This window comes from Symphalangus syndactylus, chromosome 13, assembly GCF_028878055.3.
Source record: "Symphalangus syndactylus isolate Jambi chromosome 13, NHGRI_mSymSyn1-v2.1_pri, whole genome shotgun sequence".
Lineage (NCBI taxonomy): Eukaryota > Metazoa > Chordata > Mammalia > Primates > Hylobatidae > Symphalangus > Symphalangus syndactylus.
This window is the reverse complement of record NC_072435.2, coordinates 105,434,638-105,461,591: the sequence shown is the minus strand read 5'-3', so window position 1 is coordinate 105,461,591 and position 26,954 is coordinate 105,434,638. Positions and strand designations below refer to the sequence as shown.

Genomic DNA, 26,954 nt, shown 5'->3' with positions numbered 1-26,954 from the left:
ACTACAGGCAAGTGCCACCATGCCCAGCTAACCTTTTGTATTTTAGTAGAGACGGGGTTTCACTATGTTGGCCAGGATGGTCTCGATCTCCTGACCTCGTGATCCGCCTGCCTCGGCCTCCAAAGTGTTGAGATTACAGGTGTGAGCCACCGCACCCGGCCAAAGTCATCACTTCTATAACAGCGCAAGAAGCATTTCCTAGCAGTGGTTTCAGCACCATCTTTACCAAAGGAATGGACCTTTGTAGAAGAAACTGCCAAAGAATAATCTAGAAACCACTCATTTCGAGTCAGTAGAAAAAGGTGCTTAGCAACAATAAAACCCATATATGTATCTGTAACTACAACACAATAAAAATACAAAACGCGGCTGGGCGCGGTGGCTCACACCTGTAATCCCAGCACTTTGGGAGGCCAAGGCAGGCGGATCACGAGGTCACGAGATCAAGACCATCCTGGCTAACAGTGCAACCCCATCTCTACTAAAAATACAAAAAATTAGCCGGGCATGGTGGTGGGCACCTGTAGTCCCAGCTACTCGGGAGGCTGAGGCAGGAGAATGGCGTGAACCCGGGAGGTGGAGCTTGCAGTGAGCCAAGATTGCGCCACTGCACTCCAGCCTGGGCAACAGAGCGAGACTCCGTATCAAAAAAAAAAACAAACAAAAATACAAAATGCAAATACCCTGGGCCCAGAGGTGTATGGGCCACAGTAGAAATAATAAGACAGTGGAAACTTTAAGTTTAGAAAACAAATTATTTTGGACCAGTGTAGAGCAGAAACATTTAATTAGGGCAGTGAACCAGTGTAACATAATTTTAATGCTAATGATTACCACCAGGCTTCAAAAACAAAAAATTAGGCTAGGCGTGGTGGCTTACGCCTGTAATCCAGCACTCTGGGAGACAGAGGAGGAAGGTGGATCACTTGAGATCAGGAGTTCGAGATCAGCCTGACCAACATGGAGAAACCCTGTCTCCACTAAAAATACAAAACTGGCCAGGCGTAGTGGTTCACGCCTGTAATCCCAACTACTCAGGAGGCAGAGGCAGGAGAACCACTTGAACCCAGGAGGCGGAGATTGCGGTGAGCCGAGATCACACCATTGCACGCCAGCCTGGGCAACAAGAGTGAGACTCTGTATCAAAAAAAAAAAAAAAAATTCACAGGCTCATACCTGTAATCCTAGCACTTTCAGAGGCTGAGATAGGTGGATCCCTTGAGCCCAGGAGTGAGACCAGCTTGGGCAACATGGCAAGAGCCCTATCTCTAGTAAATTAGCCAGGCCTGGTGGCACACACCTGTAGTTCCAGCTACTGGGGCGGCTGAAGTGGGAGGATCACTTGAACCTGGGAGGTGGAGGTTGCAGTGAGCTGAGATTGCACTGCTACACTCCAGCCTGGGTGACAGGACAAAGCCGTGTTTCAAAAAAAAAAAAAAAGTTTCAACTCAGTTCACTGTGGTTCCAATCGAAAGGAGAAACCACTTTCCTAAGAAAAATGAATATAATCTATAAAACGTGATCAGTCATAGAAAACAGCCAAGCCTGTATGTGGGAGATGTGGATTAAATCAGTAAAAAGCCTGTCACCAACAATGCACTTAACGGCAGTCAATCAGAAAATCCGTAACAAAGCCGGGAAGCTGTGCTGTCGAAGCAGGATTTTATTTCACCATTACTGGACATCTGAAACGGGGAACGCAACAGAGAGCATGCATGATGAACGTGCTGCTCGGGATCAGAGCCAAAGAGTTGCCAGAAAATGAGCAACAGATGAAGGACGTGGTTTGCAGCTTGATCTGTTTCTACAGGACAGTGGAAGTGAAAGGTAAGGCAGCCCTTAGACTCAGGATTTTAAATAAACTGGTTTTTAATAACCATGGAACAATGCCCTGTAATTAGCTATAATTTACGGAGACATGGAATCTTGAACATAATGTGATGAAAACTAAACCTCAGAGGAAGAGTATAGTAAAAATACAAGTCATAAAATAATATTGCTGCAAAGACCTTGTTCCTGTTTGTAGAAATGAATGTAGACCTGTATCACGCTGATATAATGGTGGGAGAGATTTCTGGCTGGTCTGTGGTTCTGAGACTCATCTAGTTACTTCAGGCTCAGTGCTTCTCCCTCTGGGCACATATATCCCAGAAGGCTACGTGTAGCCAAGACATTCCCAATGTGTCCTATGTGTCACGCCCCAGCCTTTAAAAGGTTAGCCAACCAGGTGACCTTCTAAGGTACCTTTTTGGTTTGTTTTAGAGATGGGGGTCTCACTCTTTTGCCCAGGTTGGACTTGAACTCCTGGGCTCAAGCAATCCTCTCGCTGCAGCCTCCTGGGTAGCTGGGACTACAGGCATGTGCCACCACACCCAGTTTGAGGTTCCTTTTGGGGCTTGGTAACATACATGTTGGGATCAGTCTCTCACAGACAATGGTCTATGGAAATTCTACCAAAATGCTTCCTGAAGGAGGAAAGACTCATCTCTTGCCACTTTTCTGGAATGTGTCCATGGATTTCAGAGTGTTCCGGGGTTCTAATTTGTTCACAGTTCTTTTCTTCCAGAATATAAAAGATGTAATCCTTTTGGGACCACTAAATTTTTTTTTTTTTTTTTTTTTGAGGCGCAGTCTCGCTCTGTCGCCCAGGCTGGAGTGCAGTGGCGCAATCTCGGCTCACTGCAAGCTCCGCCTCCTGGGTTCACGCCATTCTCCTGCCTCAGCCTCTCTGAGTAGCTGGGACTACAGGCGCCCGCCACCACGCCCGGCTAATTTTTTTTTTTTGTATTTTTAGTAGAGACGGGGTTTCACCGTGGTCTCGATCTCCTGACCTCGTGATCCGCCTGCCTCGGCCTCCCAAAGTGCTGGGATTACAAGCGTGAGCCACCGCGCCTGGCCAGGACCACTAAATTAATAAACTCTGAAATCAACTGCACCAAGACCTCTAGGTTTATTTTTAATAGACTAAATTTAAATGGCAATTTTAAAAACTGAAAAGCTTTCCTCATATTTCTAGAGTCAACACTGGAGATTGACAATTAAAGGTGAGACAACAGGAAACCATGTGCCCCATCACAGGTACAACCTGTGGCTCTTAGTATTGACCTTGAGTTGATGTGACTGTTAATATATTAAAAGACTATGCGGCAGCGCTGTAAACACGTGCCCATCAAAGACCCTTGCCTGGGTAAGAAAGGCATGAAAGGGCCTCTCACCAGGTGCTGCAGACCACAACACCTTAATGTCCGGCCAAACACTGGATGCTTTCAATGATGAACCTAAGCAGGCACTGCTGAGCCATCTGACAGTGCCTCGGGCACTGACTGTAACAGAGCCCTGTAAAACTGCCTGGTGGCTGGGATCAGAAGCCTCAGCATCCCTTGTTCTCTGTACTTATGGTACCCATGAAGTCAGTTCCAAGCAATTTTTGGATGTCCGTAAGGCTGAGAAAAGAAAGAAAACATAAGAGTTATCAGATCAGTAGTATCTGGAGCATGAGGAATTAGCCTTGTTTTAACTACAAGCTAAAAGAACAATATAAATGGCTGTTTCATTTCCAGCTGAAAAAGTCTGACCCTAAGCCATAAATGAGGCACTTGATATCTTTTTGGTTTTGAGTACTAGCCCTAAGAAACACTTTCACATATGATCTGTGAAACCCTGACCCCAACACTCTCACTGATCCACGGCCAAGTGGGTTTAGGAAATGCTGTTCCCGGCGACTGTGAGAGTCAGTGTTTGAGGGCGAGTGGCCTATGGCAAACGCAGCACCTGCTCTAATTACGTTTCACTCAGTTTCCCAGTGTCATCTGACCACAAGGGAGCCAGCCCTCATTCTGCAGCATGTGTCCTGGGGAATGCACTCTAGGCACCCGGTGGCCAGGGTGGCCCTGGGTAAAGGAGGGCAGAGGGGACAAGCCAGCAGCGGAGGTGCTTCAGTCATCAGCTTCCTCAGGACAGAGAAGGCAGCATTTGCTTCTCTGTGCTCCCCATGGTGCTGTGCAGACAGGTCCGGGAACAAAGACACTGAGAGGCAGAGAAACAGATACACACACGGGAGGGAGGGGAGGAGGAGGACACCCACAGGAGGGAGGGAGGGGAGGTGAGGAGGAGGACCGGTCTCTTGTTCACCGGGCTTCGCTGTCTCAACAGCTGAGGCCTAGATCTACTGCTTTGACCCCTCTCAGCAGCTGTGGCCACAGCTCTTCTTAGATTGCTCAAAGAGGGTGGACAGGCATGCAGCTTAGTAGGCAAGGCCAGAGCAAAATCACTTCAAGGTTTGAGGCCCACCAAGGACTGGAACAGCCCCTGTGTCAGGGCTCCCTGCTGGTCAGGGAAGAGAGGAATACAAGAGAAGAGGAACAAGGAATAACCCGGAAGGCCGGAGAGCAGAGCCTGGCGCGGGGCGATGAGCAGGCCCAGGGCAGCAGGGGCTGGGCAGGGTGTCTCGCTGGCCTGTCTCCTGGCAGACTTCCTACCTTAGGCCGGTAGCCCTGCTCGGCCACAGTCTCCGCCTCCTGCTGCAGCAGGGCATCAGAGAGCTGCTCGACCCGCCGGGCCTCCTCCTCTTCCTCCTCCTCCTGCTGGTCTGCTTCCCATGCCTGCAGCCGGCGCTCTGCAACCTGGGTGCCAAGAGCAAAGTCACCACCCCAAGACAAGGCCCACAGGGCAGAGCCCCGCCTCTGATGAGGAGGGTAAGCCTGCGGTCCTACCCAGACTGGAGAATCCAGCTGAGCAACAGCAATGCACGTGCCAAGGAACGGAAGGGAGCACGCGGGACTTGAAAGGCTGTACGCACAGTGTGTACCTCTTAGAAAGCTGGAGAGGCTGTATGCGTGGCGTGTACCTCGTGGAAAGCCGGAGAGGCTATACGTATGCGTGGCGTGTACCTCGTGAAAAGCTCGGCATGTGGCCGGGTGTTTGGAGGACTATTCTGTCTTACGTATCAGGGACTGAAATGAAGAGAGAACTATGGCCCCCGGTAAGCCAACTGCTTGCAGAAGCAGACAGGGTAAAGAGAACAGACAGCAGTGCTGGCCTCACCCACATGACATGGAGGATGTGGAGGGAAAGAAGCCACAGTCAAGAGGATGAGGACTGCAGCCGGGATGGAAACAGGAGCACTGTGCTCTCAAACGCGCACGAGCCCTGCCAGGCAGTCCAGGGCCTCTGAACCCTGTCCCATGATGATACGAGAACCCAGCAGGCCCAGTGCCTCCTGCCCTCGGGCTCGGCCCTACCTGGGCTTCCAGCTCCTGCTTCCTGGCCGATTTCAGCTCTTCACTCTCCTCTTTTTCGCGACGAGCCGACTCTCTCGCCTCCTCAAGATTTTGAATAAGTTGCTCCCTGTGTTTCAGGGATTCCTCTTGTGCCCGTCGGTTCTGCTCAATCTTCTCTTGTATTTGCCGTTGTCTCCCTGTCAGAACCTAACCTCAGCAGAAAGGAAAGGGCAGCTTTGAGGTTGACCCTAACAGATCCCAGTTCTACAAGCCATGGACAGGCTGCAGCCACAGCAAGGCCCAGCCTCATCCTTGGGCCTCAGGCCCAGGTACACAGAGGCAGAGCCAGATGACAGGATTTGCTCTCACGATGTCAGCCACGCTTGCCAGTATACAAGAAATGTTTCCCTCGCACCCCAACACACACAAAATGTATCCAGACTGTGTATTATGGAGAGACAGCTGAGTGCCAAAGAAATCAAAGGAGATGGGGATGGAGCTCTCTCCCCGGGGGCACAGAAACCTTGCAGCAACAAGGTGAGTCTCCCTCCTATCAGTGGGTTCCAAAAACAAGAGAGTCACAAGCCATACAGATGACCAGAGGTGGAGCCGGGGTGATCCTCTAACCTTTTGAACCTGCTGTGTTTGAGACCTGGCCCCAGAGCCATGTGACATCTCAACTCCAGCCCAGGCCACAGTCAGGAGGAGAAAACCACCTGACACTCTCAACAGTTAGGCTGCAGGGCTGGGGGGAACAGAAAGTGGCCGCCATCAGGAGGGAAATTTAAATGAGGCAAATCAAAAGGCACTGGAGAATTCTTGGTATTTACAAGAGCAAAACATCACCAATTGCGACCCGATTTCCTGTGGATTCCAAAATACAGCATACTACCAGACACAACGTAGAGTTTCTCATTTGAAACCACTTTACAACAGCTTTCAGCCCATGGATAACACTCTCTCCTCCTCCCAGATTTCCCTGCAGTTGGGGTATGTCTTCCATGTACAGTGTATACACTGACCAGGAAAGCAGTTATGTCCTCCAGGTCACGGCTGTCGTCTACCCCGAGGTGGGAAACGTGTGGGAAGAGCCTCAGGCACCAAGAGGCTCTCTGCAGCGTTTCTCAGAATGGCTTCCAAATAGAACAACACAGCACACCCATAAGAGGGAATGGAAAGGCAGCGGGTGACAGACGACAGTCCACGATACAGCCCAACATGGCATTTATAAAGATGTAATAGCATGTCACAACGCTTGAAGCCAAATAGCACAAGACAGTAAGAAATACATGTAGAAAAAATGTCAGGCATAGAAACAGAAGAGCAGATGGAAGAAGCAGCTATGGCTGTGTACAGGATGGGCTCTGGGGGACTTTTTTCCATTTCTACTTTCTGTACTTCTGAATTCTTTTCTACTAAGCTCATATTACTTTTTCAATAATTTTTAAAGCCCACTTAAAATGACCAGAGAAGACTCTGTTCCCAGAGCATCTGGCAGGGTGACTGACCATGGACTTCCAGACACCTGCCCAGGACCCAACAGCCGGTCTACGTCGCCGCAGCTGGGATTACCTCGCTCATCAGTCTGTCCCGTGCGCTGCGCTCTCGGGCCCACTCTGCCTCTCTCTTTTCCCAAATCTCCTTGGCCTCCTCCCTGGGCAAACACAAAAGGGATGACAGCAGGCTCCTCCCCGCCCTGGCAGGAAGTGAGCTACAGAACAGACAGGGCTGCAGGGCGCATGGCTTCTTTTTTTCTTTTTTTTTTTTTTTGAGATGGAGTCTCGCTCTTTCACCCAGGCTGGAGTGCAGTGGCGCGATCTCGGCTCACTGCAGGCTCCGCCCCCCGGGGTTCACGCCATTCTCCTGCCTCAGCCTCCCGCGTAGCTGGGACTACAGGCGCCTGCCACCTCGCCCGGCTAATTTTTTGTATTTTTAGTAGAGACGGGGTTTCACTGTGTTAGCCAGGATGGTCTCGATCTCCTGACCTCGTGATCCGCCCGCCTCGGCCTCCCAAAGTGCTGAGATTACAGGCGTGAGCCACTGCGCCGCATGGCTTCTGCAGGGCCACCCTGCAGATAAACATCCACATGCACTTTGAAAAGATTACAATTAAGGACAGCACCCACGGGAAGTACTGTTGGAATTTTTTTATTTTTTTATTTTTGAGATGGGTCTCGCTCTGTTGCCCAGGCTAGAGTGCAGTGGTGCAATCTCGGCTCACTGCAACCTCCACCTCCCAGGTTCAACTGATTCTAGTACCTCAGCCTCCTGAGTAGCTGGGATTACAGGCGTGTGCCACCATGTCTGGCTAATTACTGTATTTTTAGTAGAGATGGGGTTTCACCATGTTGGTCAGGCTGGTCTTGAACTCCTGACCTCAAGTGATCTACCTGCCTTGGCCTCCCAAAGTGCTGGGATTACAAGCATGAGCCAACGTGCCTGGCCCTGTTGGAAGTATTTTAAGTTACCCTTTTAATACCCCATCTCCTTATAAAAAGGAACTGGGATGACTTACACCGTGGCTGTTTAACACAGAGATGAATGAAACCATCAGAACGCGGAGAGGAGGAGGGCGCTGCCTGTGCCTGAACCCTGCCACCACATGCCTGTGTCACTGATAGCTCACCCTGGACGGAGTGACCTCTTCGAGTCTCCATGTCTCACAAGCCGCCACTTGGCTGGATGTCAGGACTCAGTAAGATGAGGCCTGTAAAGCACTTGGCACAGTGTCCAGCATGCAGTAAGTACTCAATGTATGCTACTTACTATTCGATGATTTCAGTCTACTAGTTTAATCTTTAGGACCCAAACTCAGTTTTATAGATGTAAGCAGCATTCAACATCTCTATAAGAACTTCCTTCTGGCTGGGCATAGTGGCTCACGCCTGTAATCCCAGCACTTTGGGAGGCCAAGGCTGGCAGATCACAAGGTCAGGAGTTCAAGACCAGCCTGGCCAAGATGGTGAAACCCCATCTCTACTAAAAATACAAAAAGTAGCCGGGTGTGGTGGCGGGTGCCTGTAATCCCAGCTACTCGGGAGGCTGAGGCAGAGAATTACTTGAACCCAGGAGGCAGAGGTTGCAGTGAGCCGAGATCACGCCACTGCACTCCAGCCTGGGTGACAGAGCAAGACTCCATCTCAAAAAAAAAAAGAAAAAGAATTTCCTTCCAAACCTCTAAGATTTCAGATGAACACATCATTACTCTAAACCTTAATGATTTCCACCTCAGACAATACAAGGGAAACACCCCCAGAGGCCAGGTCCATTATGAAGATGTGCTCCTCGGGAATGATGGACAACATACACAGCTATTTCTTCTTCTTCTTCTTTTTTTTTTTGAGACAGAGTCTCGTTCTGTCACCCAGGCTGGAGTGCAGTGGTGTAGTCATGGCTAATTGGAGCCCCAACCTCCTGGGCTCAAGTGATCCTCCCACTTAGCCTCCCGAGTAGTTGGAACTACAAGTATGAACAACCACGCCTGGCCAACTTGTGTATTTTTGGTAGAGACTGGAGTTTTGCCATGTTGCCCAGGCTGATCTCAAATTCCTAGGCTCAGGTGATCCACCTGCCTCGGCCTCTCAAAGCACTGGGATTACAGGTGTGAGCCTCCATGCCCAGCCAATAGATATTTCAGTAACAGATGACCCATGGGGCATTTCAAGGTACCAGAGTTGAGGCCAGGAGCATCCAGCCCAGTCAGCATCTGCCACTCACCTCAGCAGCATCTGCAGCTCTGCCTCCCGCGCCCGCTCCAGCTGCAGCTGCTCCTCAATGGCCTGCTTCATCCAAGCCGCATCGGCCATGACCTGCTCCCGCCTGGCCAGGTGGAGGCGCTGGCTCTCATCCTCCTTCTCGAGGAGGGCCTGCAGGATCCGCCTGTCTGCCTCCTAGAGGAAGCAGAGGGCAGCGCGTGGCTGGGCTGGACAGAGCCCTTCTGCAGTGAGAGCCTACAGAGGGGCCTGCCCTCCCTTTCCTTTCTACACAGACATTCGTGATCCTACACAGTGTTCTCAAGACAGAGATGGGAAGATGCTGGATTATTTCTGGAACAGACCGGGGATAATCACGAGGGGTGGTTCAGACAATGCACAGGCCTAGGAGCTTCTCTCTGGCTAAAAGGAGACCCTGCCACCACCACATGCCCTCAGACACACCTGGTTGCACAACTTTTTGGAATACAACTTGGCAAAAATCCCACTTGTAAGAACAAAGATCACAGTGACACAAAAGTGCAAAACACCGGTTGCAGCTGTTAGGTAAGAGGGAAAAACCAGAAACAACCAAAATGCTCCTTGGTGGGGAATTAGCTACTGTGTACATCGACATAATGGAAGCATTAAAATAATGCAGGAGCTGGGCACCGGGGCTCATGCCTGCAATCCCAGCACTTTGGGAGGCTGAGGTGGGAGGATCACTTGGGCCTAGGAGTTCAAGACCAGCCTGGGCAATGTAGCAAGACCCCATCTCTACAAAGCATGGTAATGCACACCTATGGTCCTAGCTACTCGAGAGGCTGAGGTGGGAGGATGGCTTGAGCCTGGCAGGTCGAGGCTGCAGTGAGCCATGATTGCGCCACTGCACTCCCGCCTGGACAACACAGCAAGACCCCATAAAAAACAGCTGCACACCAGGACCAACCGTACCACTGTGCCCCATGTCCTTCCCTGACCGCAGTGGGCAGGCATAGGAAGGGCAGCTTGGGTCTGTCACCCTCACTGCAAGGGAGCTCATCAAAGTACTTAGGAATACGAAGGAGCTATTTGAAAAGAACAGGTTCAATCTAAGCATAATGACCTTTTTTTGTTTGTTTTTTTTTGAGACAGAGTCTCACTCTGTTGCCCAGGCTTGAGTGCAGTGGTGCAATCTCGGCTCACTGCAACCTCCACCTCCTGGGTTCAAGCAATTCTCCTGTCTCAGCCCCCCGAGTAGCTGGGATTACAGGTGTGCACCACAATGCCTGGCTAGTTTTTGTTGTTTTGAGACAAGTCTCGCTCTTGTCCCCCAGGCTTGAGTGCAATGGCTCAGTCTCAGCTTACTGCAACCTCTGCCTCCCAGGTTCAAATGATTCTCCTGTCTCTGCCTCCCAAGTAGCTGAGATTAAGGCACCTGCCACCACACCCAGCTAATTTTTGTATTTTTTAGTAGAGATGGGGTTACACCATGTTGGCCAGGCTGGTCTCAAACTCCTGACCTCAGGTGATCCGCCTGCCTCGGCCTCTCAAAGTGCTGGGATTACAGGCGTGAGCCACTGCACCTGGCCGATCTTTTTAAAAATTAGAGATTTAGTGTTAATTGAAGATGCTGAGGAATGCAACCTCAATTAGATTTAAATACAAAAACAAAAACAAACCTCCACCTCTCTGTATGTAAATACATCCAGAAAGATGTGAACCAAACAGACACCTCTGGGGATAGACAGAGATTGCAAGCGCTGGTCAAGAGGGTGATCTCACTTTGTGTTGTGCTGTTTTTTTAAGTAACGTTTACTGAAAAATAATTTGATGTTTTGATATCTCTATCCATCTATGTATACACACAGACACCGGCAAAGGATCCTTACGGTCAAGCTAATTAACATATCCAACACCTCAGAGTTGGTTTTCATGGTGACAACACTTAAGATCGGCTCTCTTAGCAAATTTCAAGAATACAATACGGTATCATCAGCTGTGGTCAACATGATGGACACTACTCCCAGATCTCCCAACCGAGGGATGTATCCTTTGACCAACATCTCCCCTTTCCCCCAACTCCTCACTGTCTTCATTCTTACAAGAATGCACTCATATACTAAGCAATGGAAGACTTTTTTTTCAAAAGAGGCTAAGAAAGATGTCAGGCTGTCTCTTCAGACTTACCAACTCCTCCTGGATCTGCTGTGTGCGTCTGCTGAGTTGAGCGTTATACTGATGTCTCAAGAAGCGCCTGAAGGAGAATCAAATGTGGGCTGCCTTCAGTATCTCAGAAAGAATTAAATAGAAGTTAGATAACTGCTGACCAGGCTGTCTCCTTTATGGTTTCAGCAACACGAATGCAAGTCTGAAAAAGCAAGAGGCCCACCCGCCTGGGAAGAGTGGGGGGCCCTTCTGACACACACCCCAGCTCTGCCTTCTGCCGGAAGGCTTCCATCTGCTTCCGCTCTTCCTCCAGCCTCTCCAGCTCCCACCGCTGCTTCAACAGATTCTCCTGCTCCTTCTTTAGTTTGGTCGCCTGTGGTGATGATGACAGTAAGCTTGACTGAGATCTGAGATCATGGGAATCAGATCTTCCTTCATTCTCCATCTCCATTTTTTGCAGACACTACACAACGGTGGCCACGATCCCCTCCACCACTCACTTACTCATCCCATCCCATCTGCCATTTCCTGCAAGGGCCTTTCTGAGCCCTGAACTCTGAACTCCCACAGGATCCTGTACTGGTCCACTCTTACTGTAACTTAACAACTGTCTTCCATCTGACAGCCCCCACCAGGAGGTCAGGACTGTGGGCCTTGGTCAGGCTCTATCTCTAGTTCCCAACCCAGTGCTCAGCACCTAGAATAAGCAGTAGGCACTAAGAATGTAGTTGCTGAATCACGGCCTGGGCAAGGGGAAGTGAGGTCACAGGAGCATGGGCCTCCTTCTTCTAAATAGAAAGATCTAACTCTTTCAAGGAAACTGTGCCATGTTCTCCAAAAACAGCCACTGGACCAAAAACCCTCAGTTATGCCTCGAGACCCGAAACCTGCTCCCCACGGAGAGCTGGGTGCTAGACCACCCGATTAAATCGTGTCTACTCAGTGCACTGGAAAATCCATATTCTAAGAAGGTTCTCCAACAGCAGGCCACTAACCACCTCTAAAAGAACAGCTACTGGCTCCATGTCGTTAATGTTCCGGAATTCAGGCACGCAAACAAGGAGGATGGGAAAGCACGAGGCAGAAGGGGATGCATGTGAGAGGGAGAACCCGGCTGCTGCCGCCCTTTGCAGAATCTCAGTCCTGCTATGGCCTCTTCTTAGGGCGGCTTCTCAAGTGCCCATCTCATGCTAACGAGCAGCTGTGGAGGAGGTCACGGCCGAGAGGGGCTTGTGCCCACCTCCACCTCCTTCAGCTTCAGCTCCTCCATCTGCTGCAGCAGTGCCTCGGCCTGGAGCTTGTCCTCCAGCTGCCTCCTCTCCTCTTCAGCTTTCATCCGTTCTATCGCCTCCCTTCGGGCCCTTTCGTATTCATTTTCATACCGTTTGTTCTCTTGCTCTGCGGTGGCTTCTTGCTACAAGGGACCAAATGAACACAGGAGGTCAGTATCTGTACCGTAAGCCAACAAAAACCCAGCTTCCTGCCGCCGTTCTGCAGGCCACAGGGCCCAGGGAGATCCTGCCTGAATCCCCAATGACAACGCCCTCAAAGGCCAAGTCAGGGAGGGACTCGATAATGTTGGGTTTCCTCCCCACTCAACACAACACTTTCTAAAATGAACCAGGCAGCAAAGCAATCAGTGCACAGAGGTGTGGAAGCTCAACCCCAAAGGGGCTACGGTAAGCCAGGGCTGCGAGTTTATGACGCAGATTTCATCAAAAGAGAGACAAAAATGCCCTTAAAGACATGTTCTAGCTGGACCCTGTGGCCCGCGCCTGTAATCCCAGCACTTTGGGAGGCCAAGGTGGGAGAATCGTTTAAGGCCAGGAGGCCAGACCAGCCTGAGCAACAGAGCAAGACCCCATCTCTACAAAAATTAAAAAATTAGCTGGGCGCAGTGGTGCATACCTATGGTCCTAGCTACTTGGGAGGCTGAGTTAGGAGGGCTGCTTGAGCCCAGCCGGTTGAGGCTGCAGTGAGCTGTGCGTCGCGCCACTGCATGCCAGCCTGGGTGACAGAGCAAGACCCTGCCTCCAAAAGAAAAAAAGAAGACGTATGCTCTATGTGCCACCTCCCAGCCCTGGTCACCTGGCCTTATTCTGCCCTGGGAATTATCACACAGGATTCTGGTATATGTAAGAGCAAACATTCAGTTTTCACATGTGTCAAGTAAACTAAGAAAGAGTATACTATACTCCTTAACTGGAGTCACTGATGCTGAAAACGGTAAGTGAATGCAAAGACGTGAACAGTCTTGCACAGCAGAATACATGGCTATTCCTAGAGCCACATACCATACCTGTTTTTTTTCTTCTTTCTGCATTTCCCAAGAGTTTACGACATGCTTCTGGTGAAGGTCCAGCTCCATCTGAGGATGGAAGGGGGATGCTGTGAATTTCCTCACTGGACAGATGGGCACTGTGGGGACAGTGTGCTGCTGCCCTCTGTGCCACCTGCTGGAACGTGGCCATGACTTCCCTTCATGGGGACTCAGTGGCACAGGCGTCTAGTAGAGAGCGTGGGGTGACTTCAACATGTACAGTGTGAATGCATGTCAATCAGAAGACCAAAGGACCAGGCACTCCTACACCAATCTTTTGAGCTGGTACAAAGTAACAGAGACTTCCCTCCCACTAGCCCTAGGGTTGGGCTGGACACTGAAATGGAAATACAATTTCAAAGGCCACCTTGGGTTGGTCTACTGCATGCCAGGCCCTGGGAGACAGCTGGGTGAGAAGACTCAACCCTGTGCCTGGCTCCCCGAAGTTTCCTCTGCAAAGCAGATGGAATACGTACTCCCTGTATCAAGTGATGCACCAGTAGGTGCAACAAGTTTAGGATTGTTAGGAAGAGATTTGAGCGCAGAGAATCTCCTGGATTAGAAAATGGATCACAACATTCAATCCAAATCTTTTGTTTGGGAAACTGTTTATAAAATTAGCCAGATATGGTGGCGGCCACCTGTAGTCTCAGCTACTCGGGAGGCTGAGGTGGGAGGATCACTTGAGCCCAGGTTTGAGACCAGCCTAAGCAACATAGGGAGACCCCAACTCTACAAAAAAGTTTTAAAATAATCTTTCCCAATTTACAGCTGTGAACATAGGCAACTAACTTGAATGTTCTGAATAAACTTTTCTGATTTAACGGCTCTGGATGATTCCACCGAAGCCAACAGGGCTAAGGAGTCCTCCCACAGATTAGTGTAAACTGCACAAAAGCACCAGGTGTTCCATTATTTAGTGCCTGGCGATTTCTAAATATAACTATGAATAACGTGAAGGCACCAAATGTATACAAAAACTGTAAGTTGAAAATAAATGAATAACAGTGAGGGATGATCTCCCTGCAGCCAAATCTCCACTGAACAAGGCCACCAAGCCAAGAGGCCATCCCCTCCCCTGCCAGCCCACTTCAGGCCTTCACCAAGCCCTGGCTGGGCTGTCGCAGCACCCCTCCCTGCCAGCCAGCACATTGCTACCAGAGGGGTCTCTCTGAAATGCAGCTGGGATCCTGTGTGCCGCCCTCAGCACCTTTGGAGGAAGGTCGCACAAGCTCTTCCGATGTCTGGCACCCTCTGCCTCGCCAGCGTCATTTCTTGGGGTTCTCCCTCACTATCTGACATCCTAGCCTCACCCAGACACTTTCAGCTCCCAGGGCTCACTCTGTTCTCGAGTCTCAGGCCTGGTTCTCATAGTCACATCAACCTAGAACATCCTTTCCTCACCTCTACACACATACATCCCTTCAAACTCTTCCACCCCAGGAACTCCTCTGGGAAGCCTCCCCGACCCCTCCAGAGTTGAGTGCGCTGGCCCATGCTCATCCTCTCAGGCTGGCCCAGCACCCTGCATCCTGCCCTGTAATGAGCTATCCATTGTCTCCCATGCTGGACACAAGCTATTGAGCAGAAACCATGTCTAATCTCCATGTCCGCACCTGGTAGACCAGGCAGCAGAGGTTCAATCAACATTTGTTCAACACCGAATGAGCCGCTCAGTGCAGCCTGTGCCAGATCTTCTGCCTGGCGCTCTTTTCAGGTGGCTTAAGATTCCCTCCTCTGTTTCAACCCAGTACAAGATACGTGTTAAAAAAAAAAGTGTCTGGAAACATGATTTCATCTACTTAGGTAAATCAATGGAGATCTCTGATTTTCACCTCTCGAAGTTTCGGGTTGTTCTTTTTCCAGTGTTCATACAAAAGTTGTTCAGCAATCTATCAAGAAAACACAAAATGGAAAGCCTGATGTCATTTTTCAAATCCATTCACGTTTTGGATGACACACAGTGGAAGTCAGCTCAGGCTATGAGTGCCTCCATTCACACCGTCACTGCACCCACTGTTCAAACCCTCGTGTTTCACATGCACAGCTGTGAGGACCACATGGCATTACCAAGTGACTCTTGGAATGGTGACAAAGGGGGCCAAAATCTGATGCTACACAGAGGTCCTATCTAGTGGGTCTCAAAATAATACAGCAGGCTGAAAAGCATAGATTAGGGCTCACTGTTTCACATAACTACTTTGGAAGGTAAAATAGACTAGTCCCAGATCTCTGTGGGCCCACAGAACTGGAAGAAAGGAAAAGCACTCAGACGTAATGATTGAAGGGGCTAAAGAGAATACAGCTAACTGATCCAAAACCCAGTCCCTGCACAAGGACCTAAGCTCTTTTCCTGCTGGCTCTGGAGTTAACTGGCATCTCAACAGACCTGAGCACCCAGGAATGACCTTACATGTGTGACACACTCAGGCTGGGGGCACTCCTGCTCCACAGACTCCTGAAACCTCTGGGGAGTTACCAGTTTCCTCTGCTCTTCTCTGGCTGATTTCAGCTTCCCGTGCTGCTCCCGGATTCTTCTTTCCTGCAAGTTCATGCTCAGCCTCAGCTCCTCCAGTTCTCTGGCCAGCAGGTCCTGCTCCTCCCGCATGAGCTGCCTGAGCTTCTCCCGTCGGGCCTCCAGACTCTTCCTCTTCTCCTCTTTCATCTTCTCACGCTGATAGGCATGCATGCTGGGTGAGAGGGGGCCTGCCTGAATCAATCATGCTACAGCCACAGGGAACGTGCTGTGCTCTGCTGTGTCGGTAAAAGAGGCTGAGGTAGATGTGTCATGATGACACAGGAATGTGTCCCCAGCCAAAGCGGAGAAAGCAGGTCACGGAATAGTATAAGAGAAAATCTTGTTTTTTGCAAAAAGAAAATGTATAAATGTATAAATAATGTATATATTATCCATCACATAAATCCTACAGCTTAGGTCTGCTGTAGCCCCACTTGATTGATGAGGAAACCAAAGCCTATACATTCAGCAAGAGACATGGTCAGGATTTCCATCTAGGTCTGACTTCAAAGCCTATGCTTTTGGCCTCCATGTTTTTACATGTATTTCTATAAAAGTAGCTTTGTGTGTGTGTATTTAAGCACAAATACCAATGGGGAGAAAGCATGGAAGGATACGTGCCAGACTGTTAACTGTGGCTCTCTCTGGGGATATGGGGTTACAAGCAGGCTTCCAAATTCTATCATATGCTTCTGCATCATTTTATCTTTTTCAATGCCAATGTATGGCTGTACTGATGATCTTTTTTTCCACTTCCAGCTGGAAAAACATCAGCATGCAAGTAATTCATGCTGCCTGGCAAATCCTACACTCCCTAAATCCTTAAGGCGTCATCACCTGACCAGCAAGTGGCCCCCAATTCCATCCAATCGGCAGTTACCGCACAATTACCTCCGCTGGTAGGAGGTTTTAGAGCTCCACTCTGCCTGTTTGGAGCTGCAGATGTCAGACATCCTGAAGTAACGGCTATTCTGCTCCCACTGCTGCCGAAGCCGGGCCTCCTGCTCTCGCTGTCGTGCTAGCTGCTGATTCAGGTGCTGCTGGCTGCACCAGTAGGACGGCAGCGTCGGGAGCGCCATCTGAGAACAGGAATGGGAGGAAAGTGAGCCACTGCAAATCCCAGGAACCCTCACCAGCTTGGCCTCATCCCTTTAACAAGTGGTCACCACCCCTTGGCTGCACGGTGAAATCAACTGGTGGAACTTTAAAAACAACAACAACAACAAAAAAACCATGTCTGATCCCCACTCCAAACTAATTCAATCAAAAAACTTAGCAGGGCCCAGGCACCAGCATTTTAAAAAATGGTTTGCCACTAGTGCTGCAAATTATCAATTTAAATACACCTTAGGCCAGGTGCCATGGCTCACGCCTGTAATCCCAGCACTTTGGGAGGCCAAGGTGGGCAGATCACGAGGTCAGGAGTTCGAGACCAGCCGGGCCAAATTAGTGAAACCCCCGTCTCTACTAAAAATACAAAAAATTAGCCAGGCGTGCTGGTGGGCGTCTGTAATCCCAGCTCCTTGGGAGGCTGAGGCAGGAGAGTCACTTGAACCCAGGAGGTGGAGGTTGCAGTGAACCAAGATCGTGCCATTGCACTCCAGCCTAGGCGACAGTGCAAGACTCCATCTCAAAACAAAACAAAACAAAAAAATAAACCTTAGCCAGACACAGTGGCTCATGCCTGTAATCCTAACACTTTGGGTGCCTGAGGCAGGAGGATCACTTGAGGCCGGGAGTTGGAGACCAGCCACATCATGAGACCTCACCTCTACAAAAAATCAAAAATTAGCCAGGAGTGGTGGCGCGCCTGTAGTCCCAGCTACTCAGGAGGCTGAGGCAGGAGGATTGCTTGAGCCCAGGAGATCACGGCTGCAGCGAACCATGATAGCGCCACTGCACTCAGCCTGGGTGACAGTGAGACTCTGTCTCAAAAAAACAAAAATATCAAAAATTCTGGACTGCATGCACCCAGCTGTGGGCCAGCCATCACCAGGGACACAACAGACAGACACAGGGACTGTCCTAAGATTGCTAGACTAGGCACATCGGGGGCATTTATGCTCTGCTTAAACAGACAATAATGTAAGGAACACATGTATGTGCCAAGCGCTCAATACATATGACTTGTTTTCATTCTTACAATCACCTCGCTATTTGGCAGGTGAGGAAACTTATGTCGTAGAGGTAAAGTTGTTGTACCCGAGCGAGTTAGAGAAACGCCATATTTTGAGACGAAATTAAGAGTCCTTTATTTAGCCGGTGGCCAAGAGACGGCTAACGCTCAAAATTCTCTCGCCCCGAGGAAGGGGCTTGATTTTCCTTTATACTTTGGTTTAGGAAGGGGAGGGGAGCTCAGATGCAACAATTCTACAGAAGTAAAAACATGCAAAAATTAAAAGGACAAATGGTTACAGAGAAACAATTTAAAAGACAAATGGTTACAGAGAAACAACAGTTCCAGGTGCAGGGGCTCTAAATCTTGCATAAAATGTTAGATATGGGTGCTCTGCCGGACACAAACTCAAGGTTTTATGGTGTTATCTTTTGAGCAAAATCCTGGGAACTTCGTACATTGCTTGTTTCAGTACCTTATCAGTTAATTGGACTCTGATATGTTGAGATTCTGCTTACACAAGTTAACTCCTTAAGGAAAGGGGTGGGTAAGGAGTCCTTGATGACTTGTAAATGAGGGAGCCAAATGGAGTTCGTCAGGCTTTCTCAGCCAAGGGAGAGCTTATTCATGTGGAAACAAGGCTAGGTGATTAACGGGAAAAAAAAGACTCTAAAAGCAAGGTTAGTAAAAACAAGGTTAGGCATTACAAAGTGATTTGCTCAGGATCACAGAGCCAGGAAGTAAAGGAAATAAACAAGCTGGGTTCCTAATTCATGTCCGTCTGAGACCAGAGCCCAGCTCTCTACGTTGCAAGGGGCTGCCTGTTGGGACCAACCTGCCCTGGCTCTGGCAGTCCCCGGGGAGGGGCCTAGCCTGATAATAACACTCGGAAGTATGTTGGGCTACCATGGAGGACTGACCTTTCATCTTGCAGATGAAGAAGCTGAGACCTAGAGAGAGGAATTGCCTGAGCAATGTAGGGATACAGCTGGAGCCCTGAAAGCAGAGAGCAGTCTCACTCCAGGCACCAATTCCCCTGACCCAAAAGCTGTCCTCAAGTGCAGGGTCGATGCAGTGCCCGGGTAGGAACGCCTGTTGAATGAGCGAAAAGGCCTGGTCCACGCCAAGAATCTCATACTCGAGGTCCTCTAGGTTTGGGGGCACTCTGCGTCTATGGTCCAAATGTAGCCGGCGGGCTGCTAACGTGTGACCTCGGTCTCGAGACCGTGGCAAGCTTCACATACTTTTTTCCCTGTCCCGTAAAGCCGCCAGTGGATCAGTCTTTGCACCAAGAGTCAAAAGTTTAAGATTCCCGTCCCAGATTGGCCACCCACAAGGTGGGCTGCTCCCCGAACACGTCGCATCCCTCTCTCGACCTGAACATGCACGTGCAACAAATGGAGTCACAGCGCGTGGGGAGCGGAGTGAGGACCCCGGAGGCGCCCTGAGCTCGCGCCCGCGGACTGCCGCCCCAGTCCCCGCCCGCGCGGGCCGCCTGCGGGCCCCCGCTCTAACGCCGGATCCGGCCTAGTCCAACCCCCCGACTCACATTTCTCTCAGTCTCAGAGTTTCCGAAGAGTCCCCCGGCCCGAGTTCCCGCAGGCACGAAGCGGGCCAGCCAATCCCCTGGTATAATTCCCAGACGCGCTACAGCAACGCCGGCGGTTTCCTCCCTGGTTGCGCCAGCAACGAGCCCGACGACGGAGCGTCGCAAGGGCCAAGCCTCCGTCAGCGCGAAGGGAGCCTGTGTTTTTCTCTAGTGCCCCGTCGTGGCCAGCGGGAGATAAATAGCAAACGTCGCTTACTCCTTGAAATAGGGAAGGATGGAGGCAAAGAATCCGTCCGTGCACTACACGTATTTCAGGATGGTAGTTACCATCACCTGAAGGTGAAGGTGGAAACCAGGGGGAAGAGAATAAAAGTCAGTGGTCCTCAAACCTGGCTGCGCGTGAGAATCACCAGATACCAGCCTGGGCAACACAGAGGGACCCCTGTGTCTAAAAAATTTTTTAAACTTAACCGGGCATGGTGGGACTTGTGGTCCCAGCTACTCGGGAGACTGAGGCGGGAGGATCACTTGAGGCCAGGAAATCGAGGCTGCCGTGAGCCATGACTGCCACTGCACTCCAGCCTGGGTGACAGAGCCAGACACTGTCTCAAAAAAAAGAAGAAAAAAATCCAGATACCTTTAAAAAATCCAGATGCCCAAACCAAACCCCAAATCCCATCTGAGAGTATCAGTGTTTTCCGAAATTCCCCAGGTGTGTTCAATGTACAACTTGGGCAGAGACCTGCTGGCATAGTAGATGGAAGTTATTGGTAACTTTTTTATGTTTTTGAGACGGAGTCTTTGTCGCCAGGCTGGAGTGTAGTGGCGTGATCTCGGCTCACTGCAACCTCCGCCTCACGGGTTCAAGCGATTACCCTGCCTCAGCCTACCGAGTAGCTGAGACTACAGGTGCACGCCACCACACCCAGCCAATTTTTTGTATTTTAGTAGAGATGGGGTTTCACCATATTGGCCAGGATGGTCTTGATCTCCTGACCTCGTGATTCGCCTGCCTCAGGCTCCCAAAGTGCTAGGATTACATGAGTGAGCCACTGCGCCCAGCCGATAACTTTCTACTATAGTCTTATATTGGTGGTGAATTCAAAAGTGTTCATTCTATTAGTATGTTTTATAACTCATGTGTGCTACAAGTATTACATACCAACTATTCCATTAAAAAGAAAATGAAGAAAAATACTTGTTTGTTCTCTTTTCTTTCATTTTCCCATTCTTTCATTTCTTCTTCCCTTCATTTCTCCATTCTTTATTCATCTCTGTTTTTCCTGGATGCAGCATCATGGCCTCAGCTGGGTTCAGTGGCTCACGCCTGTAATCCCAGCACTTTGGGAGGCCGAGGAGGGTGGATCACCTGAGGTCAGGAGTTGAAGACCAGCCTGGCCAACATGATGAAACCCCATCTCTACTAAAAATACAAAAATTAGCCAGGCATGATGGCAGATGCTTGTACTCCCAGCTACTCAAGAGGCTGAGGCAGGAGAATCGCTTGAACCTGGGAGGCAGAGGTTGCAGTGAGCCAAGATTGCGCTGCTGCACTCCAGCCTGGGTGACAGAATGAGACTCCATCTCCAAATTAAATAAATAAATAAATAAATAAATAAATAAATAAATAAAATTAGCAGGCTGTGGTGGCGCACACCTATAGTCCTAGCAACTTGGGAGGCTGAGATGGGAGGATCACTTGAGCTCAGGACAAGGAGGCTGCAGTGAGCCGTGATCACACCATTGCAGTCCAGCCTGAGTGACAGAGCGAGACCCTGTCTCAAAACATGGTCTCTACAGTCAGAATGCCCAGGTTTCAAGCTATACCATGCTAGTGTAGTCTTGGGCAGGTCACTTCATCTGTCTGTGCCTCAGCTTCCTAGTCCATGGAATGAGAGTAAAAATAGTGCAACTTTCAGGCCAGGCGTGGTGGCTCATGCCTGTAATCCCAGCACTTTGGGAGGCCAAGGCTGGTGGATCTCTTGAGGTCAGGAGCTTGAGACCAGCCTGGCCACACGGTGAAACCGCCGTCTCTACTAAAAATATAAATATTAGCTGGGCATGGTGGCAGGCGCCTATAGTCCCAGCTACTCGGGAGGCCAAGGCAGGAGAATCACTTCAACTGAGGAGGTGGGGGTTGCAGTGAGCCAAGATCATGCCACTGCACTCTAGCCTGAGCGACAGAGCAAGACTCTGTCTCAAAAAAACAAAGCAAAACAAAAAATAGTGCAACTTTCTAGGGTTGCCCATGTGAGAATAAATGGAGCATGCCCAGGAGTAGAGCATCCAGTGCATCCCAGGTGAGCCCAAACTTGAGCCTTCTTTCACATCCCCCTTTAGTTGGCACCCATTTAATCAGGGTCTGTCCCACTGCGTGCATAAGAGTCCTCAAGTTTCCCTCCCAATAATCCCTACCCCCTTGGGCAAATTCATGGCCACTCTTTCATGTTGTGTCCCCAGTGCAGAGGGGTGGCAGCAGCCCACTGCATTCACTCAGCAGAGATGCCCACCCAACAAAAGAGACCAACACATAAATGTCTGTTGACAGGAACTTCAGAAACACATGAATTGGACCAGGCGTGGTGGCTCACACCTGTAGTCCTAGTATTTTGGGAGGCTGAGGCAGGTGGATCATTTGAGGTCAGGAGTTCGAGACCAGCCTGGCCAACGTGGCGAAACCTTGTCTCTACTAAAAATACAAAAATTAGCCAGGTGTGGTGGCACGCGCTTGTAATCTCAGCTACTTGGGAGGCTGAGGCATGAGGATTACTTGAACCCGGGAGGCAGAGGTTGCAGTGAGCTGAGATCCGACCACTGAACTCCAGCCTGGGCAACAAAGGGAGTCCCTGTCTCAAAAAAAAAAAGAAAAAAGAAAAGAAAAGAAAAAGAAAGAAAGAAATATGTGAGTTGGGGCCAGGCAAGGGAAGGGACAGGATCAGATGTGATCCTGATTTTGTGCCTCTTGGGCAAGGCCTTTCCACTCTCTGGGCCTCAGTTTCCTCATCTGTATAATGACCAGATAAGCTCCACTAGCAGAACTTTAGGGCTTAGGGCTTGACCAGCATGCCGGAGGGCAACCATTCCTAAGTGGCCTGATCCTGGAAGCCTGAAGTCCCCAGGTTACAGCCTCCATTCTCTTTTGCTGGCCAGACATCCTCACCAGCCCCCACAGTTCAACTCTGAACCTCTTGATTACACAGCTGCTGGCTGTCGCTATTAAGCAACTTTACAAGTATCTTTTCCTTTGCTCCTCTTGGGCATTCTATGAGATATCTTATTGCCCCCATTTTAGAATTGTCTAAACTAAGCCTCAGAAAGGTGGCATGGCTTGCCTGAGGAGCCGCAGCTGATAGGTGGTTGAGCCACGATTTGAAGCCAGTTCTGCCTGATCCCAGTGCCTAAGCCCTCTTGCTGCAACACAAGAGCAGGGATCATTGTGTTCCTTGCTGCAGTCCCCATGCCATGCCTTGTACGTGGTAAGCACACTATCTGTCTGTCTATCTATCTATCTATCTACCATCTATCTATCTATATTTTTTTGAGACACAGTCTCACTCTATCACCCAGGCTGATGGGGTGCAGTGGCGCGAACTTGGCTCACTGCAGCCTCTGCCTCCCAGGTTCAAGCAATTCTCCTGCCTCAGCCTCTTAAGTAGCTGGGATCACAGGTGCCCGCCACCACGCCCAGCTAATTTTTGTATGTTTTTTCAGTAGAGTTGGGGTTTCGCCATGTTGCCCAGGCTGGTCTTGAACTCCTGACCTCAGGCATCAGCCTCCCAAAGCGCTGGGATTACAGGCATGAACCACCGTGCCCGGCCTCAATCAATATTTGTGTTGAGAATGAAAAAGTGAATGGATCCCCAATTTTGAGTACCTTCTTCTCCTCCAAAGGAAAAAGGAATCTATGGTGTTAATAGAAAGCAAAAAGAAGAAAATGAACGAGCATTTCTTGAACACCTGCTATGTGCCAGGTGCTTTGAGATACATTACCTCATTTAAACCTCCCTCCAACCTGGGAGGAGTGTGTTCCTGTCCCCGTTTTGCAGATGAGGGCGCTTAGGCTCAGAGAGGTGAAGCGACTCTCTTGAGGTCACATAGCAAAGACTATAAAAGCCAGGATTTACAACAAACCTCTGAGACTGTGAATCCCTCTTCAGTGTGTTTTTCTGGGAGCTTGTGGCTTGCAAGTGTAGCTCTTAAAAGAAGCCTGCAGCCAGGCACAGTGGCTCACGACTGTAATGCCAGCACTCTGGGAGGCCAAGGCAGGTGGATCACTTGAGGTCAGGAGTTCGAGACCAGCCTGGGCAACATGGTGAAACCCCATCTCCACCAAAAATACAAAAATTAGCCGGGTGTGGTAGTGCGTGCCTGTAGTCCCAGCTACTCAGGAGGCTGAGGCAGGAGAATCACTTGAACCTGGGAGGTAGAGGTTGCAGTGAGCCGAAATCATGCCACTGCACTCCAGCCTGGGCAACAGAGTGAGACTCTGTCTCAAAAAAAAAGAGGCCTGCAAATGTGAACATACAAAGAATTTGGCAATATGAAATATTCAATGACAGGTCAATGAGTACGGCGTGCAGGGGGCTGAGAGGGAAAGCCCTGGTAGGAACCCACAGGTTGGAGCTGCTCCTGGACTTGTGACTTTGGGTATCGTAGCGTGGGAGAAGAAAACAAGAACGGGGACAGAGAGTGACGCTATGGGAGCCGCTCTCCATTCGATGAAACATGACAGTACGGGAAGCCGCACAATGCCATCATTTAATTAGCAGGTACCATAATGAAGGTATGACATTTCAACACCAACCACTCCAGCTTCTTGCTTCACACCCCACCCCACCTGAAGACAAGGCCGCAGAAGTAGACAGGTGTGCTCAAAGACCCTGGAGCTACTAGGCTGCCTCTCAGAGCCCCAGCTTTGTGTTTTAATAATAATAACAATGGGGTCAGGTGAGGTCATTCACACCGGTAATCCCAACGCTTTGTTTGGGAGGCCGAGGAGGATCGCTTGAACCCAGGCATTTAAGACCAGCCTGGCAATATAGAGAGACCCCCATCTCCACCCCCATTTTTTTTTAATTAGTCGGGTGTGATGGTGCACACCTGTGGTCCCAGCTACCTGGGACGTGGAAGTGGGAGGATTGCTTGAGCCTGGGAAGTCGAGGTTGCAGTGAGCCATCATTGAGCCATTGCACTCCAGCCAGGGCGAGAGAATGAGAACCTGTCTCTGGAAAAAAAAAAAAGTAATTCTTGAACCTTGAACCATACCATTACTTCAGCTGGGGAACTATAGTGAACTCTTATAATTTTATGTTGCCTGGGCAACCATTTTGAATATTTTAGACTTTCTCATATAAAAAGCAGGTCTCAGTCAACCCTTGACATAGTCCATTCTCCACCTCCTCCCAGTTCCTCAAGGTGGTCAATCCAGTATCTGTCTTATGCAACCGCCTCCTGCTGGCCCCCTCCCTATGGGACAGCTGGAGACAAACTACGTGACTTACCCCGCTGACTCCACCCCCTGCCTGGAGGGCACAGTCATGCTGCAGTGACCAGTCACAGTGTGACCTCCTGGAACGCATGCCCACTAGCTCTAACCCCCACAATTCGAACTCCCTGAGGGAAACCTGCTAGGGGAATGCCCTGGACTCCAACAAAGTCTTTTTTTTGCGGGGGGGCGGGGACAGAGTTTTGCTCTTGTTGCCCAGGCTGGAGTGCAATGGCGCGATCTTGGCTCACTGCAACCTCCGCCTCCTAGGTTTAAGCCATTTGCCTGCCTCAGCCTCCCAAATACCTGGGATTACAGGCATGCGCCACTACGCCCAACTAATTTTGTATTTTTAGTAGAGATGGGGTTTCTCCATGTTGGTCAGGCTGGTATCGAACTTCTGACCTCAGCTGATCTGCCCACCTCGGTCTCCCAAAGTGCTGGGATTACAGCCGTGAACTACTGTGCCCAGCATTTTTTTTTTTTTTTTTTTGAAATGGAGTCTTTCTCTGTTGCCCAGGCTGGAGTGCAGTGGCACAATCTTGGCTCACTGCGAGCTTGGCTTCCCGTATTTACACCATTCTCCTGCCTCAGCCTCCTCAGTAGCTGGGATTACAGGTGCCCACCACCACGCCCGGCTAATTTTTTTGTATTTTTTAGAAGAGACAGGGTTTCACCGTGTTAGCCAGGATGGTCTTGATCTCCTGATCTCGTGAGCCACCCGCCTCGGCCTCCCAAAGTGCTGGGATTACAGGCGTGAGCCACTGTGCCCGTCCCGATGCTCACAATTTTTTTTTTTTTTTTTTTTTTTAGAGACGGAGTTTCTCGCTCTTGTTGCCCAGGCTGGAGTGCAATGGCGCCATCTCGGCTCACAGCAACCTCCGCCTCCCGGGTTCAAGCCGTTCTCCTGCCTCAGCCCCTGAGTAGCTGGGATTACAGGCATGCGCCACCACGCCGGGCTAATTTTGTATTTTTAGTAGAGACGGGGTTTCTCCATGTTGGTCAGGCTGGTCTCGAACTCCGGACCTCAGGTGATCTGCCCGCCTCGGCCTCCCAAAGTGCTGGGATTACAGGCGTGAGCCACCGCGCCCAGCCCCGATGCTCACAATTTAAGACCACATGTTCCAGCTTGCTGAAGCTCACCCCACCCAAAGCCCTTGCTTTATAGAGGAGGAAATGGGGGCTCAGAAATGGGGAGTGTGTGCCTAAAGGAGGTAAGTGGCAGAGCCAGCGTGACAGTGAAAGCAGCTGGTAGACTCCGTGTGTAGAGGCAGAAACTGAAGTCACAAAGAGGAGGAGACTCAGCCAACACCTGCTTACCAGTTACTGAACCTTGACTGTCCTGTTCCTGGGTGACCACCTTCATCCTCACAGTGTCTCTAGGAGTATGAGTTAGAGTAACCCCACTGAGGCTTAGAGTAGTTGGGCAGAGCACTCTGATGGTCTTTATAGTGCATCATGGTTCCCATTCCAAATCCCACACCAATTCCCTTCGGCTGGGGTGTCAGGTATGGGGCATAGTCCACCAAAATGGGGCATCAGGCCAGTCCTGTGTTTTCTGTGACTTTCCTGCCCACAGGCACCCACTGGCCATTCCTGTTTGACAGACAGCCTCTACTTCCTAAGTCCCAAAGTTCAAGATGACTGGTAGAACATATTAGAGCAGTTCCATCGTCTGCTCAGCCTTGAACCTTCCATGGCTCCCCATTTCCCTTGGCATGAAGCCCATACCACTGGGCCCAGCCTGGTCTGGTCCCCTGCTGACATCACTGGCCACACTGGTCATTTCTTTATCTCTCACCACCACCTTTCCTGCTATGCTGTTCCCTCTGTCTGGAAGACCCTTCCCCTCTGCTAACTCCTACTCAGACTTCAGGATCCCAGTGTAAATGTCCCTTCCTTGGAGA

General features: G+C 50.1%; 1 protein-coding gene and 1 long non-coding RNA gene across 8 annotated transcripts; one reads left to right on the top strand and one right to left on the bottom strand.

Annotated features, from left to right (window-relative positions):
• Window positions 1-2,931: 2,931 nt before the first annotated feature.
• Window positions 2,932-19,759, bottom strand: TCHP (trichoplein keratin filament binding). 7 transcript variants are annotated; one of them, XM_063614486.1, is made up of 14 exons: window positions 19,563-19,759; window positions 18,934-19,105; window positions 16,789-16,976; window positions 15,859-16,069; window positions 15,215-15,271; window positions 13,359-13,427; window positions 12,300-12,473; window positions 11,320-11,432; window positions 11,081-11,147; window positions 8,937-9,109; window positions 6,792-6,873; window positions 5,241-5,426; window positions 4,479-4,622; window positions 2,932-3,443 (listed from the first exon to the last, which is right to left on the bottom strand). In XM_063614486.1, the coding sequence occupies exons 3-14, from the start codon at window positions 16,974-16,976 to the stop codon at window positions 3,411-3,413; spliced, it is 1,497 nt and encodes a 498-aa protein (XP_063470556.1). In that variant the 5' UTR covers window positions 18,934-19,105; window positions 19,563-19,759; the 3' UTR covers window positions 2,932-3,410. The 7 variants fall into 7 exon arrangements, with proteins under 7 accessions (XP_063470556.1, XP_063470554.1, XP_063470555.1 ...); XM_063614484.1 differs by having other exon boundaries at window positions 18,934-19,009; window positions 19,563-19,701; XM_063614485.1 differs by lacking the exon at window positions 18,934-19,105 and having other exon boundaries at window positions 19,563-19,742.
• LOC134732051 (uncharacterized) lies at window positions 7,637-14,203 on the top strand. The gene is made up of 2 exons (XR_010114950.1): window positions 7,637-7,959; window positions 10,762-14,203. It is a non-coding gene; the product is annotated as an uncharacterized lncRNA (long non-coding RNA).
• Window positions 19,760-26,954: the final 7,195 nt, after the last annotated feature.

Bases quoted from the DNA above. Each gene is read 5' to 3' on its own strand.
- TCHP (XM_055240089.2), bottom strand. From the start codon at position 16,976: ATGGCGCTCCCGACGCTGCCGTCCTACTGGTGCAGCCAGCAGCACCTG. The intron at 12,474-13,358 runs GTATGGTATGTG...GGTCCCTTGTAG, and splicing joins AGAAAGAAGAAAAAAAACAG to CAAGAAGCCACCGCAGAGCA. The intron at 9,110-11,080 runs GTAAGTCTGAAG...TGCTTCCTCTAG, and splicing joins AGCAGATCCAGGAGGAGTTG to GAGGCAGACAGGCGGATCCT.